The 16453-nt window shown below is 38.5% G+C and overlaps 1 protein-coding gene across 1 annotated transcript in view; it reads right to left on the minus strand.

The window, feature by feature from the left end:
* The window catches only part of LOC115741969 (V-type proton ATPase 16 kDa proteolipid subunit), a 22898-nt gene continuing 6445 nt past the window's right edge, over positions 1–16453 (minus strand). The window contains exons 2-4 of the mRNA XM_030676021.2: positions 2623–2785; positions 1367–1652; positions 1–490 (exon numbers count right to left, since the gene is read on the minus strand). Coding sequence (XP_030531881.1) covers positions 358–490; positions 1367–1652; positions 2623–2701 — 498 coding nt within the window. The 5' untranslated portion in view covers positions 2702–2785 and the 3' untranslated portion in view covers positions 1–357. The remainder of the gene's footprint in view (positions 491–1366; positions 1653–2622; positions 2786–16453) is intronic.

A 16453-nucleotide genomic window follows, 5' to 3' on the forward strand; every position in this document is an offset into this window, starting at 1 on the left:
GAACGGCGATAAAAACATTTGAGGATCTGAGAACATGTTGTACATAACAAAGACATAAGGTAAATAAACAGTTGAAACAAGATGGCCGCGCACCAGTCAAATACTACTTTCAACAGTAATAATAAGACCAATAGATGACATAAGACAGGTTCAATATCCTTTATTTTTCGGAGAGAATACTTCTGGGGGAAAACTAACCAAGAGCAACTCTCAGGACTGGCAGAATAACCACTTCTACGGAAGAACTTCAAAGGGCACTTAGAGGGCTATCCTACCATCCCAAAACGGCAAACAGGAGAGATAATTTTCTCATGAGAGATGCTGACAAAATCCTGGCCTGGTTCAGCAGTTCCCTCCTTACTCCGCTCTGGACTGGCCTGCTCGAGAAGACAAGATGATGCCCACGATAAGACCGTAAAGGGCCAAAGCTTCAGCGAAAATGAGGATGAGGATCATTCCAACGAAGAGTTTTGGCTGCTGCGCGTTAGCTCTGGACAAGATCAAAATATCTTCCTCAGGAGAAATTTTTCATATGAGAAAAGGAGAATCTTTCACCTGGCTTAAACTCCTTCCAAAAGTAAGCATCAAACAAAAGCATCTACATTGGTGAAGTGAATCGGTTAAGTTTGCAGCTATCGTCTTAAGTTACATCAAAAGTTTGTTAAAAGGCTGCATGAAATATGGTGAACTTCAATGCTAGGCACAGCCCTAGCATCTAGGGGAAGAATGTAGCAAATGCTGAGACAATCTCATGTCAATATGAAAATCATCCAATTGGTTTTTTCTCTTTAAGTATCTCGACAGACCCACATTGACATTAACAAATCACTTTCAAAAACCAGCGTTCAACGTACATCAACTGGAAAAAAACAGTCCCTCATATGCAGTAGACCTAGGTCCATATCCATCCAATTCTCAACTTCACAGTAAGGAATCAAATCAGGTGAAGGAATGCTATTTAATAAAGGGATAAAAGACTACACCTAAATAATAGACACCAAAACATATAATTAAGTCAGGCACAAAAAAAAAAAAAAAAGGACTTGGATGATGACAAAAGGCAATTCATTAATTCATGTACGATGTAAAGTTTTGTACTCCAACTCATTAAAGACAAAGATGTACTTTAAACTCTAAGCTCTAAAGTTCTTTTGGCATTGAACATTGTTCCTTGAATTAGTGGTTACTAACATAAGTCAGCATTATTTCATAATGAAAGACACTAATCCTATTTAAATTGCCATTACAGCACACTGCAATGGACCGAGAAAAGATTGAAGCTCAGGGAACTTATCAAATCCCACTTAAACAGAGAACATAATACAATATGAGTTCACATAAGACACACCATGTGAAGGATTCTTACCTGACACCAGCATCACCAACAATTCCGATCGCCATACCAGCTGAAAGTCCGGCAAGACCACAAGCCAGACCAGATGAAAGGTGTGCATACCCATCAAAGAGGTAATATGACTTGGCCTTTGGATTAATCCCTGTGCTTATAATAACAGCAATAATAAGCCCATAAATACCCAACACTCCAGCCATGACAACAGGAACAATTGACTTCATAACCAGCTCGGGCCTCATAACTCCCATTGATGCCACACCCACACCACTTTTAGCCGTTCCATATGCTGCTCCCATACCTGTACATCAGAAATACTTAGTGAGCATTTAAAAAACATTTCAAATGTCTATTATCGAGAACAGGTAACCAAACAACAAGAAGTGGAAGAGCATGCAAATGTCTATCCAGAACAAGAAACCAAACAAAAAGAAGGTAGAGCATTCAAATGTCTAGAATTTGTGTGGAGTAAGTCTCAAAATAATTTTGTGGCCTTAATAAATCACAATCCAAGTGTGCAAGCAGCTGTGCTTACCCGAATGCAATTACTGAGCTTCCAAAACAAGAATGTTCCTAAAACAATTTAAACTGCTTCCACTTCGCTCACTAGCATATCAGGAACCTCAAGCAGGATTATCTACTGAACTAGATCACTCTTTCTCCTTGTTACCATTGGAGGTGGAAAATTCACATCGTGTTCAATACTGAAAATATTTTCACGTTACAATCTGCCACTCTATTCTTTCTGCCCTAAATCTACTCAGAATTTTCATGTTATAGCTACCAAAAGATGATTTTTTTAACATACTTTCCCGTAACTCCTCAGTAAATAATCGGCTTTCTCGATTCAGTGAACAGGACCTCAGTCTCTCATTGGCCACAGCTCAATCCAGCCTATAAGGCCAAGCACGACAATCCTATTTTACAATACAGATCTATCACCAAATAATATGCCTAAAGACAAAAAATTTCGACCCGGCGTCCTCTATTTCAACAGAACGCACCAAGCAGATGACATACACTCTGCTAATTCCAGTTCCACCAACCTAACTGCCCGATCATTATTGAAAAAAGTCGACATCGTCACCATTTCCGATCACTTCACCCAAAAACAATCCGACATCTCGACAATCCAATCCGCAAAGTGCGATACAAATGGCAAGGGAATTTTCTAGCCGAACGCAACAGAAAAAAAAAAAGTGAAAAAGGGGCCGCGATACAAAATCGAAAGAGGAAAAGCAGATCGAGGTTAGGGTTTCGAAGGAGCGTACAGGAGAAAACGAGAGCAGCCGCGGCCCCGAGGAAGCCGAAGAACGGTGCCGTTTCGTCGCCGCTGAACGTCGATGACATCGTCGAATGGTCGGATCGGATCTCAACGGGGAAAAACCTTTTCCGCACTCGCACAGAGCTTCCTGGTCCGATCTGTCTCTCTCTGTTTTTCCTAATTGTCTTTTGGCTCTGATTTGGGATTTTACGTTTTGTGCCCCGAGCGAAGGGAAAATCTCTTGATAATTACGATTTAAGCCACTGCGAATGCGAGCGTGCCAGATGGGTGATCCAACTTCGCGAACCAATTATGCGGGTCGGGTCGGTCTCTCAATTGGGCTTGTAAGGTGTAATTTCGGGCTCTCAAATAGCTGGCTCGGACTCGCAGGTGGGCCGTGGTTCGACTTGAATAACTTTCGCCACTTCCGAATCACGATCTCGAATCGGCAATTTTGTACATTGGCACGCTTTTTTGTTTTCACCTTCATGGGACAATCTCAAACTTGTTGTAAAAGTAAACGGCGATCTTTGGAATCAACTCAGAAACATAACACCAACTTAAAATATGAGAGAAGAGATAAGAGAGAAGTGGGGAGCAAATGTTAACTATTTTCCATTGCCTCAACAAGTTTACAAAAGCCTCTATTTATAGGCTAGAGGGTATATTACATTGGGAGAGGAAAAACCGCTCATGAGATGTGAAAGGTGCAACATCAATCCATATCAATGTACATCAATGTACATCAATGTATTTGTAACATACATTGGAAGAGGAAATGGTGAAAGGTGAAGCATCCACCTATGATTAATATATTTATAACACTCCCCCTTGGATGTTCACCTTTTATTATACATTGTTTAAACTGCCTCATTAAAAACCTTGCCAAGAAAAACCCAGTGGGACAAAAACTCGGCGAAGGGAAAAAGAGTACAATGTGTATAATACTCCCCCTCATTGTAATAGTCATTGCATGTAGGTTGCCTCATTAAAAACCTTTAGCAAGTAAAAACCCTATGGGAAAAAAAACTTACAAAAGGGAAAAAGAGTACGACCATAAACCTTCTAGGTTCCATCCTTCGAGGATGGTTAATTCGCTCCCCCCGATTGAAGTAGTCGCCTAAGTCGACGCATCCCTATTCTATATACAAGTTTTTCAAATGTGGAAGTAGGTAGGGATTTAGTGAACAAATCTGCAAGATTGTCACTAGAGCGAATTTGATGGATATTTATTTCACCTTTTTCTTGAAGCTCATGTGGATAAAATAACTTAGGTGAAATATGTTTAGTTCTATCACTTTTGACGAATCCATCATGCATTTGTGCAATGCAAGCCGCATTATCCTCAAAAAGTATAGTGGGGGCATCATGAATTGAGGATAAACCACATGAATCTTGAATGTGGTGTATTAAAGTTCTTAACCAAACGCATTCTTTGGCGGTTTCAAATAATGCAATAATCTCGTAATGATTTGAGGAAGTGGCAACTACATTTTGTTTTACTGACTTCCATGAAACCGGCGTACCTCCACAGAGGAACACATAACCAGTCCGTGATTTGGCATTATGAGGATCGGACATATATCTAGCATCCGAATGTCCCACCAATGTTAAATATTTGTTTCTTTGGTAAAATAAACCAAGATCAACAGTTCCTTGAAGGTAACGTAGGATATGTTTAACGCCATTCCAATGTCTACTGGTTGGATTGGCACTGTGTCTAGCTAGGACATTTACTGCAAATGCAATATCGTGTCCGGTGCAATTTGCAAGATATAACAGTGCTCCTATAGCGCTAAGGTAAGAAACTGCAGGTCCTAACCTATCCTCGCTTTCCTCTTTTGGTCTAAATGGGTCTTTGTCCACTTCAAGTGAACGTACCACCATTGGTGTGCTAAGAGGATGAGATCTATCCATGTAAAATGTCTCTAATATCCTCTTTGTATAATTAGACCGGTGCAATAAAATTCCTTCCGGGAGGTGCTCGATCCGTAGGCCAAGACAATACTTGGTTTGACCCAAGTCCTTCATTTCAAATTCCTTCTTTAGGCGAGAACGAGCTTCTTCGAGCTCTTTTGGGGTTCCAATTATATTCGGGTCATCCACATATACGGATATGATGGCAAAGCCATTTGATGACCTTTTTATGAACACACAAGGATATATTACATTATTCACATATCCCCGCTTCAGGAGGTAATCAGTTAACCGATTGTACCACATACGACCCGATTGTTTAAGACCATATAATGATCTTTGCAATTTGATACAGTATATGTTACGATTTTCATTCTTTCCCATCCGGGGAATCGAAAATCATTCGGGGACTTTCATATATATATCGGTGTCAAGTGACCCATATAGATATGCAGTTACAACATCCATTAAGTGCATATCTAGATTCATACTTACCGCCATACCGATCAAATAACGGAACGTAATATTATCCATTACGGGGAGAATAAGTGACATCAAAGTCTATACCGGGTCTCTGCGAAAACCCTTGGGCAACTAGTCTCGCTTTATATCTTACCACGTCATTATTTTCATTGTATTTTCTTACAAACACCCATTTATATCCAACAGAGATAACATCTTTGGGTGTTCGGACAACGAGTCCAAAAACACAATGTTTATTAAGCGAGTCTAGTTACGCCTTAATTGCCTCCTTCCATGTATTCCAATCTGAACGCTTCTGGCATTCAAGAATGGATTTTGGTTCCGGATCCAGATTATCTTTTGAGACAGTTAGCGCTATTGAGGAGGCAAAGCAATCGTCGACTACGGTTGTAATTCTATCATATCTCACTCCCGTGTTCATATAGTTTATCGCAACCTCTATATTAATATCAACCAAATCCTCATCGTTTCCCAAATCAATAGGATTTGACCGTTCCGTATTCCCGGAATTGTTATTTGGGGCATTTGCACTAATTTCACCGGGATTGCTTTCCTCTGCAGGAGGCGCATTAGGTGATTGAATATTTTTTCTTTTCCGCGGATTTATGTCTTTAGCCCTCGTGGGTCGTCCACGCTTTCGGCGTTGACTAGGTTCATCGGACATTTTTTGTCCCAAGGGGATCTCCACTCTAGGTGGTGCATTTTCTGCGGGAATATGGGACTTAGTCACCCCTTTGTGATCGGTAAATGCATCCGGCAGTTTACTTGCTAAATGTTGCAAGTCAATAATCTTCTGAACTTCAAGTTCAGTCATGCTTGTACGTGGATCAAGGTAATTCAATTGATCTTCCTTCCGGAAAATTTCACGGCATTCTTTAAGCTTCAGGCTTTCTTCCCTAATGCCGGGAAATGTGCCTCATCAAATATACAATCAGCGAACCGGGCAATAAACAAGTCGCCCGTCCGGGGCTCCAAGTATTTTATAATAGATGGAGATTCATATCCCACATAAATACCAAGTCGACGTTGAGGCCCCATTTTGGAACGCTGTGGAGGTGGTATAGGAACATATACGGCACAACCAAATATTCGCAGATGGGAAACATCGGGTTCACATCCACGTACAAGTTGAATCGGGGAGTATTCATGATATGCAGTGGGTCGAATTCTAATCAATGATGCAGCGTGCAATATCGCATGTCCCCATAAACTAAAGGGTAATTTAGCCCTCAACAGCAACGGTCTAGCAATCATTCTCATGCGTTTGATTAAAGATTCTGCTAAGCCGTTACGTGTATGAGTATGTGGCACAGGATGCTCCACGTCTATCCCAATAGCCATACAATAGTCATCAAAGGCTTTAGACGTAAATTCACCAGCATTATCTAACCGGATCTTCTGGATCGGGTAATCGTGGAATTGTGCACGTAATTTAATTAGCTGAGTGAGTAATTTTGCGAAGGCCATATTACGTGTTGACAACAGGTCAACGTATGTCCATCTCGTTGAAGCATCAATTAGGACCATAAAGTATCTAAAAGGTCCACATGCGGGGTGGATAGGCCCACAGATATCTCCTTGAATTCTATGTAAAAATATAGGAGATTCCACCCTTACTTTATTAAGAGACGGCCGTACAATTAATTTACCCTCGGCGCACGCATCGCATACATAATCAGTGGGTGAAGGGAGCCCACGATTTGTTAATGAATGTCCAATTGAATGTGTTAATATTCGGCGCATCATATTCGACCCTGGGTGACCCAAACGGTCATGCCATGATTGAAAACCTTCCGGGTTTGTGAACTTCGGGTTCATCGCAACATGTTTATAACTCACATTTATGTAAGTATAATATAACCCGGAGGAGAATGATGGTAACTTTTCCATAATTTGTTTTTCGTATCCACTCATCTGAGTTAAATACAAGTATTCTTTACCACCTTTGGTCTCGGTTTCAACGTGAAACCCATTGGAACGGATATCTTTAAAGCTAAGTAGGTTCCTTTTAGACCGTGGGCAAAATAAAGCATCATTAATAAAAATTTTTGTGCCCATTGGTAATATTACACGAGCTTTTCCGAAGCCCGTAATTATATTACTATCGCCTGAAATAGTGGTAATATTCCCTTCGCATTTTTTTAATGCCTCAAAGAACTTCCTCTGCTGGAGGATAGTATGTGTGGTACCACTGTCTACAAGACAAAGAATACCATTGTTCTCCTCAAGATAATTGCTCAGCATCATTGATGACTAACATAAAAGAGTAAGAAATGAAATTATAATATTAAACGTGAATATTATTCAAAAACTAAGAGAATACATGTGAATAAACATAAACTTATATGTATTGCTTAATCTAAATCCAAAAAATGATCAATATCAAAAGATGTATTATCAAGAGATGATTCTTTATCCTCCATAAAGGGCTTGGTTGCAACATTGGCTTCCCTTTTTCTCTCATCTTGTTCCCTTTGATAGAGGTCAACCAGGTGCTTTGGGGTGCGACAAGTGCGAGACCAATGGCCTGTAGAACCACATCTATGACAAACATTGGCACCAACCTGGTTAGGTACTTCTGGACCTTTTTTTCTTTGTGGACCACGTTTAGGTCCTTGTGAACCTCTATCTCGGCTCTTATAAGGCTGATTTTTCAAGTTACGCCCTTTGCCCTTCCAATGCCAGTGACTCTTGTTTTTATGACGTGCGACATGTGCTTGAGGCACAGGTGCAGATCCATGAGGACGGGAATTATAATTTTGCATCAACAACTGGTTGTGCTTTTCTGCTACAAGTAGTGCAGAAATTAATTCCGAATGTTTTGAATAATTCTTTGCCCTATACTGCTGTTGGAGTACAAGGTTATTGGCATGAAAGGTAGATAATATTTTTTCCAACATTTCAATCTCTGTGATCTATCGGCCACGGAATCTTAATTGTGATACAATTCGGTGAATAGCAGAATTATATTACGCTACGGACTTAAAGTCCTGAAAGCGTAAATTGATCCATTGAAACCTGGCATGAGGAAGGACCACTTCTTGTTGATGATCAAAGCGATCCTTCGGGGATTGCCATAGAATTGCAGGGTCCTCCTCGGTCGGATACTCGGCCTTTAAATCTTCATGTAAATGGTGGCGAATGAAGATAAAAGCCTTAGCCTTCCGGGCCGAGGTATAATTAGATTCTGGGAGAATAGATCGACTAAGATCTAATGATGTTAAGTGTATCTTGACATCAAAAACCCATGTTAGATAATTACTTCCGGTAATATCTAACGTTGCAAACTCTCTCTTGGTAATGTTTGACATACTTAAAAGAAAATGTAGAGATGTTAGATAATGAAGAGGTAAAGATGTGTTACCTCAAGTGATATCCGAGATTCTAACCGGTTCGTGCCGATAACGTGTTGTAAAAGTAAACGACGATCTTTGGAATCAACTCAGAAACATAACACCAACTTAAAATATTAGAGAAGAGATAAGAGAGAAGTGGGGAGCAAATGTTAACTATTTTCCATTGCCTCAACAAGTTTACAAAAGCCTCTATTTATAGGCTAGAGGGTATATTACATTGGGAGAGGAAAAACCGCTCATGGGATGTGAAAGGTGCAACATCAATCCATATCAATGTACATCAATGTACATCAATGTATTTGTAACATACATTGGAAGAGGAAATGGTGAAAGGTGAAACATCCACCTATGATTAATCTATTTATAACAAAACTAACTGTTTTGATTGAGCAATGTCAGGCAAATTTGGGCCAAAACAAAAGGGAAACCCGACAGTATTGAACTGTCTACATGTGTAGTCTTTTGACCTTTCTGACTCCAGTGTTTATCTTATTTAGAGTATAGGACGTGCAAATCCTTTGTAGGTTATGTCACACTCCGCTAAATTCTTGAATGGCATAGAATTTCTATATGATAAAATAAAAAGGTTGATACCAAGAAAGTCCCAGAAATGATACCCTCATAGAAAATTGACTGATGCTTATGTGGGGGTGGGGATTGTGTTGTGAAGGAAAAATGACCAAAAAGACCATAAATATATTGTAATTATGCCAATTCACTCTTAAATTTTCTTTTTTTTCTGATTCAGTCCTAAATATTTTGCAATTGTGCCAGTCCAATCCAATCCATTCGGCCGATTTTGGTCGGCTATCGCTAATGTGGATGTCGACTAATTAACACGAGTAGTCCGATAATTTTTTAAATATATCTTTTTTAGAGTATAGGACGTGCAAATCCTTTGTAGGTTATGTCTCCCTCCGCTAAATTCTTGAATGGCATAGAATTACTAAATGATAAAATAAAAAGGTTGATACCAATAAAGTCCCGTAAATGATACCCTCATGAAAAATTGATTGATGCTTATGTGGGGTGGGGATTGTGTTGTGAAGGGAAAATTACCAAAAAAATCATACATATATTGCAATTGTGCCAATTCGTTCATAAACTTTTTTTCCTAATTCAATCCTAAACATTTTGCAATTGTGTCATCCCAGTCCATCCGACCGATTTTGGCTGGCCATCACTAATGTGGATGCCGGCTAACGTGGGTAGTCCGATAATTTTTTAAATATTTTTTTTAGTTTTTTTTTCTTTTTCATTCTTCCTACTTCTTTCTCTAGCTAATTTGGCCATGGGTGGGCGGGGTCGCCATCGCGAGCCCCTAGCGAGGCCAACCTTGCCAGCCAGCTAGAGGAAGAAGAAGGAAGAAAAAGGAAAAAAAGAAGGAAAAAATAAAAAAATATTAAACTATATCGTTGGATGGCGCACATTTCAACACCGATTGGCCAAAATTGTTCGGATTGACTGAATTAACACAATTGCAAAAGGTTTATGACTAAATCGGTAAAAAAGAAAAAGCTTAGGATTGAATTAACACAATTGTAATAGGTTTAAGATTTTTTTAGTAACTATCCTTGTTTTGAATGATAATGATATTTATGATAGATGGATGCTAATCATCACCAAAGGACTGTAACTCCAAGAATGGGCCTTTACCAACCAATCAACTAACTTTGTTTGACTTTCTATAACAATGGAATTAAATGTGTTTTTACTATACAAATCATATCGTGTGCGTTATATGGTGTGCATAGGTTATGAAACCCTGCTCTCTCTTCTCATGCGTCCCCACCCCATTTCCCTCGAAGGTGGAGATTCGAATCCCCTAAAGATGAGAATTCGAGCCCCCCACCTCTCTCTTCCCAAATAGGAAGAGTGGCTATTAGAATAATCCCTCGGCGATTGTGGTTTTAGGAATTGGGGCCAAGGAATTTATGCAATCAGTGATAAGAAGAGCAATTTTCCATGAAGGCTAAACCAACCTTGGCAAAACACTTATCAAGTTAAAACTATCAGATTGCTCCTCAAAATGGAGTTGTTAAAAGAAAGCATAGATATATTAAAAAGTTGGGACTTTCACTGAATGAAAAATAATTTCAATATTACGTTTTATATCGAAATAAGCATAGAGATCTAGTCATTGGATCATTGACTAATAAAATAAGGAATGAGTAAAGGATTTCCCTTTGTGTAGTGAGAACTTGAAGTATTAGTTTGCTATAACTATATATATGATGGAACTCTTTTGGCTTTAGTACACTACAAGTGTCAAAATTTATGTAAGGCCCTTACTTTAGTACCAAAACTTTTAAAACGATAACTTAAGTGTCAATTTTTTTTTTTAAAATGATCACTTTAGTGCCAAAACTTTCAGAATGGTTACTTAAGTGTCAATTTCTTTTAAAAACGATCACTTAAGTATCAATTTTTTTGAAAAATACTCACTTCAGTACTAACTCCAGTGAGCCATGTCAAATCAAATATTAATAAAAAAAAAGATCATGTCGAATTTCTAGCGAGCTATGTCAGCTCATTAGTACTTACTCCAGGGAGCTATGTCAAATCAAATATTAATAAAAAAAAAAAGTCACAATGGATTTTTGGAGAGCTACGTCGGCTTAAATTGGAGTTGGCCTTGAATTGATCATTTTTAAAAAAAGTTGGTATTTAAGTGATCATTTTGAAAGTTTTGGCATTAAAGTGAGCGTCGTACACAAGTTTGACCACTTGTAATGTACTTTAGCCAACTCATTTTTATTATAGATTATTTTAAATATTCTTTTTTGAATTCGAAGTTGAAATAGCGATTTCCCTCATCTTGTGTCAATTTCGCATAAGAAAAAGAAATATTTGTTCTCTTTTATCAATTTTTTTTTGGTAAAATCTCATCTATTCCAACACGGAACCCCAAGGGGTTGCGGATTTTTTCTACCAAATGGGGCTCCCCCTTCACCACCCCCATGGGATAATCTACAGGATTCCTAACCACTTCTCTTACTACATGATGCTTATCTAACTAACATTTAGATCCGGCTCTATCCAACTTTTTTTTAGTTTACCTCAACATTCCCCACTTGTGCGAGACACAAAGATTTACTTTACTTTCTTAGCTTCATATTGTGGGAGGATGAACTTGAGGGTTTCAAGACTTCCTAGGGTTTCCGACCGCAAAGCTGAGCTTACTCGAACAAATTTAGCAAATCCATCCACGATCTTTCTCGAAGAATTTCGATAGCCAAATTGCAGGTAAGGTAGGAGTCTAGGACACGATAAAAACTCATAGCCTCATGATTTGATAAATTTCAGGCCGCTACAAAGGCCCTGTTTGGTTTAGTATTTAGCCAAGAGACTTTGAGAAAATACAAATATCTTTGGGTTAAAGGCCTTTTTCAAAATACAAGTAATGTTTGGTAAAGTGTATTTTAAAAACATATTTGAAAATCAACTTTGACGTAAATGTTGTTTGGTGAAAAATGAACTTTGTAAAGTATTTTTACTTTTTGAAAAAAAAAGCGGCGGCGACGGGCGACGGGGGGCAGCCTGCGGGGCGGGTCACGGGGTCCGGTGAGCCGGCGGCGGTGAGCGGTGGTGGGCGGTAGCGGCGGGTAGGCGGGCGGCGGCAAACGAATGTGACAAAGTTAAAATAAAAAAAAAATAGTTGCATTTTGCAAAAATCCTTTAGCCCAAAGTACCTCTAGAGGTACTTTGGGCTAAAGGATTTTGGAGAGCATTTGAGATGCATTTGCATCTACCCAAAGTGAGCTAAAAAATGAACCAAACACCATTTGCATTTGGCCAAGGGACTTTAGAGCTCCAATGCTCATTTCTAATACTAAATCAAACGGGGCCAAAGCCAAAGATGTTTAAAAGAGATGCAATCAAGTCCTTAATTTTTCATTAGTTGGTTTTCGATGTCGCAAATCCTAGGTCTCTTTGAATTCACGGTGCCACCTATAGAATTCTATTGCGATCAAGGCCTCATTCGCTTCCGGGCTAAATAAGTTAACACCGGCGACAGGAAGAGCTCTGGGAGTGACGAAATCCATAACCTGTGACACATCGAGTCCCTTTTTCGATGGGAAAGAGCCCGTGAAGTAAAAGATGAAAACCATCTTCAAAGATCGTCAGGCATTCTACTACTCCTACGAATTCCAATCGTTGCAAAATTCAATTGTACCACGTTGGAAGCATGATGGAAGAACAAGAATCTATCATATTTCTTGGACAGTGATCGTTCAAGTCTGCCAACTTGATAATGTTGTTCCGGACAGAGATGACCCAGTGGCCAAAAACCAAGAAGGAAAAAAAAAAAAAAGAAGAAAAAAAAATAGTCATTCTGGAAAGATGAGAGAAGTTGCGTAACCAAATGGATTTTTACTCCAGAAGTGTTGTCATGCACAGAGTAACATGAATGCAGGTACTTCTGGAGCTTTTCCAAGCAAACTAACATCTGTTAAACAACAACCAAGATTATGCACCACCAATGCACCAAAGTGTGTGTTGATGGAATATAACCTAAGATAAAACAAAGGAAAGGTCATCCACAAACTTATTCCATAATATCTTAAGGCTAGATATTTCAAAGCAGAATGAAGCCCTGTGAAATATTTATTCACTCCATAATGTCGTATGAATAGTTTCGCGAGAGTATCTCGCACCAGATATGTCACATCCTTCCATGAATTTTCCGATCCATTGAAGACGTATCAACAACTATAATTCCGTTTCTCTTCATCAGGCACACCAAAATTCCATGTTCTTCCTGTCAAAAATTGTGAAATTCTCATATGGAACGATGTCCTTCTTTGACGACAACGAAGACAAAACATCCCCCATCCTACAAATTGAAAGACCAGTCATAAAACATTATATGAAAAAAAAAAAAAAAACAAATTTATCGAAACTTTTAAATCTTAAAAGTTTATGGAAACATAAGAGGTAATGTCTGCATGTCAACCCCATGCCCAAGGGCACTCCAGAATATCAGAGTTATTTACTAGAGAATAATAGACCATTCTACACATTGAATCTGCAATTAAGATCTGCTTCCACTTAGTGACAAAGTAAAAAACCGCAAGATTAGCATTTCCAAAGTGATGAGTTTGGACTTCTTTCATTGACCAAAACATAGCCGACAACATAGATGGGTCTGAAGCACCAGCACGTTGATGAATCAAAATGGGGTAGAAAAGCCTAACAATTTGAAAGAAGCGGATAATCAGTGTCAGGCAAGATTTGTGTCTTCTGATGTACATGTGCTGCTAGAAAGCAAGCACTGGCAGTAACTCATCAAAAGAGGGGAAAGAAAGCCAGAAACAGTATTGCAACCACCACTGAAATATTGATACTAATATAAAGTCAATTATATTGTAACAATATTCGTACCCGACCCGACTCATACCAAACCCATACCCGACCCAACCCAACCCATACGAAATTCATACCTGACCCAATCCTTAATCTTAAAACACTTCTGAATTTAATCCAATCTAAAAAAAACTCATACCTAAACAGGGGTGAAAGTACGGAGTAAATGAGCACGAGATCGAGTGAGGGTGTGGCAGAAGAGAGAATCATAAAAGCGGATTGGATCTAAGTAAGTTATAAACTCATTTATGACCTATTTATGACACATTTGTTGAATATAACTAATCTATTTAACAGCTCAGTTCATTATATTAGGGTTAAGAAATGGATATATGACTCATTTTGATGAGTTTAGTATTAATTGGTCTCCATGGCTAGGATCCTTGTTGATGAGTCTTACAACGTAGTGGTGGCGGCGGTTGAGTGCCGGGTCATGACCCCCTTCTGGCAGAGGGAGCGGCTCGTCACGTGGGCCTTGTGCCTGCTCGCAGATGTGCTCCAAAGCCTAACGGACTTGCTCACCGACAGTACGCAGCTAGTGGAAACCTTGACTCCAGGAGGAAGATGGCCTCTTCCGTTCCTAGGTCTGAAGGCTGAGTTTGAATTTCAAATAAATTGCCACAGTCATGTCCCGTATAAATATGTGTGAAGATCTTGTTTATCCGTTGTTCATCGCTTGCCAGAACATTCAGCAGGCTGCACTTAACAGGAGAGTGGACCTATCCATATTTAACCGAGAGTTTATAGGGTGTGGAAAGAGGGGAGCTTTAACATGTGTTTTCTTACTTGATTGATGAACTGCAGATTACCAAAACACGAAGTCTTTTGGACAAACATGATGCTATTGACTATGCACACTAGCCCTCAAATGGATTTTAACATGATTTTTAGGAGTATAAAAGGAGATTCAAGGGCTGAAGCGAAGTGTGTTGTGAATCTAAAATTTCAAAGTACAAGAGAACTTTTACCTCGCATACTTGTCTTAGTAAGCTTCAAAGTTCTAATTCTTGAGAGGCTTTGAGAAAAGTGATCGTGTGAGATAGTGTTATATATCAATTTGAGAATCTCCACTCATTGTAACCTCTTATTGATTCACTAGTAAAATCCAGCCAGTAGACCGTATGCGTGAAGAGTGAATGTAGGCTTGCAATAAGTCGAATCACTATAATTTCTATGTACAAATTTTCTCTGTCTCCCGAATCTTTATTATTATCTTTGATAGTATAATGTAAACATGTGAATCTGATTACAACACTGCTCTTCCTCGGACTCTAACTTCACACGATATTTATCCCGATTACTTTAATTCCTCCTTAATTTGTCAAGATTATTCAAAATTACCTATTCACCCTCCTCTAGGTGATAGTGCTAGAAACAACAGAAATATCTTTTGTTGAAAGTTGTTCTTTGGCTTTTAACTAAGAAAGACAAGGTCCTCGAGCCAACTCCGGATAGGAAGTATCATAGGCAAACAGACAACAACCAATTTGATTAGAACAGGATAATATATGAACTCAAATTGTCTTGGAACTTAATCGACAACATGGATTGGCGAGATAGACTCTATAAAGTAATCAAATTTTAACAAATTGATTCGAAATTTAATCAACGACCATCGACTCAAAACTAAATAGGGATGCCACCTACAACTAAAGTGGAGGCTTTTGAAACGGATGCGCTTCTATAGAAGAAGATGACTTAGAAAGAATAAAGAAGTTCGTATCCGAAAAAGTATGTTCAAACAATTTATTCGCATTGAGAACAAGAGAATGAAGGAATTTGTATCATTTCAAATAGCTAAAACCAAAGGGTCTCGCTTTTTTCACTCTTCTTTTGGCTTAAACCCTCCCTTTCACAATAATTTGACCATATTAGCCCTTGCGTGGCTTACCATTTAGCATGCTTCAATAGTCAAGTGTCGTACCCTCTTTTATGGTTCTTTCCTTGAGTTCCCACTTTCCTTCATCTTCTTCTCTTTCGCGGGCAATTCTCTTCTTTCCAACCCTTTGTGTCTACCAAATGCAATGCTCCTCATGTCCAACTTACTAAATCAAGAATAATTCAAGTTCGAGGATAACCTATTCTTCCAGCAAGTCCAGATTGATACAAACGAGTTGTTTTGCAGTGATGAGTGAGCTAAACGATCTAGTGATGATAAATGTGAGGTGGCCATAGCACTGCAAATCATTGTTAACTTTTGATTTTTAATCGGTTTATTTTTTAGAAAATTCATAGAAAATCCATAAAAAGTAAAAAAAAAATTGAAAAAATCAATTTTGGGAACCTTGGCCAAGCTTAAGGAACTATTTTTGAACAAAAAATAATTTTTCATATTTTTCATATTTTTTAATATTTTCCGAAAATATAAAAATTGCTTTAAAAATCAGGAAAAATAGTATTTGAGGCCAAAAAAATACAAAAAAATAGTTAGTATTTTTATTTTTATTCCCTTTTCATTTTGGCCTCTTAAAATTTGAAAAATTAGATTCAAGACTATGGGCTACTTCATTGAACATAATTCCGAATTGATTTGAAAAATATATTTTGAGTAATTTAAATTCCTTTTTTACTTTTTGCAGGTTGTGACATTTTTCTCAAGTCCTTTGCACTCTTTTTTTTCCCCAAAAGTTTCAGGAAATTGCACAATTGGACCAAAAGGACGAAATTGCACAAAATTCTTACAATTTAGTCCCTAGATTTCAATTAAAATGAAAT

Source organism: Rhodamnia argentea, chromosome 5 (assembly GCF_020921035.1).
Source record: "Rhodamnia argentea isolate NSW1041297 chromosome 5, ASM2092103v1, whole genome shotgun sequence".
Lineage (NCBI taxonomy): Eukaryota > Viridiplantae > Streptophyta > Magnoliopsida > Myrtales > Myrtaceae > Rhodamnia > Rhodamnia argentea.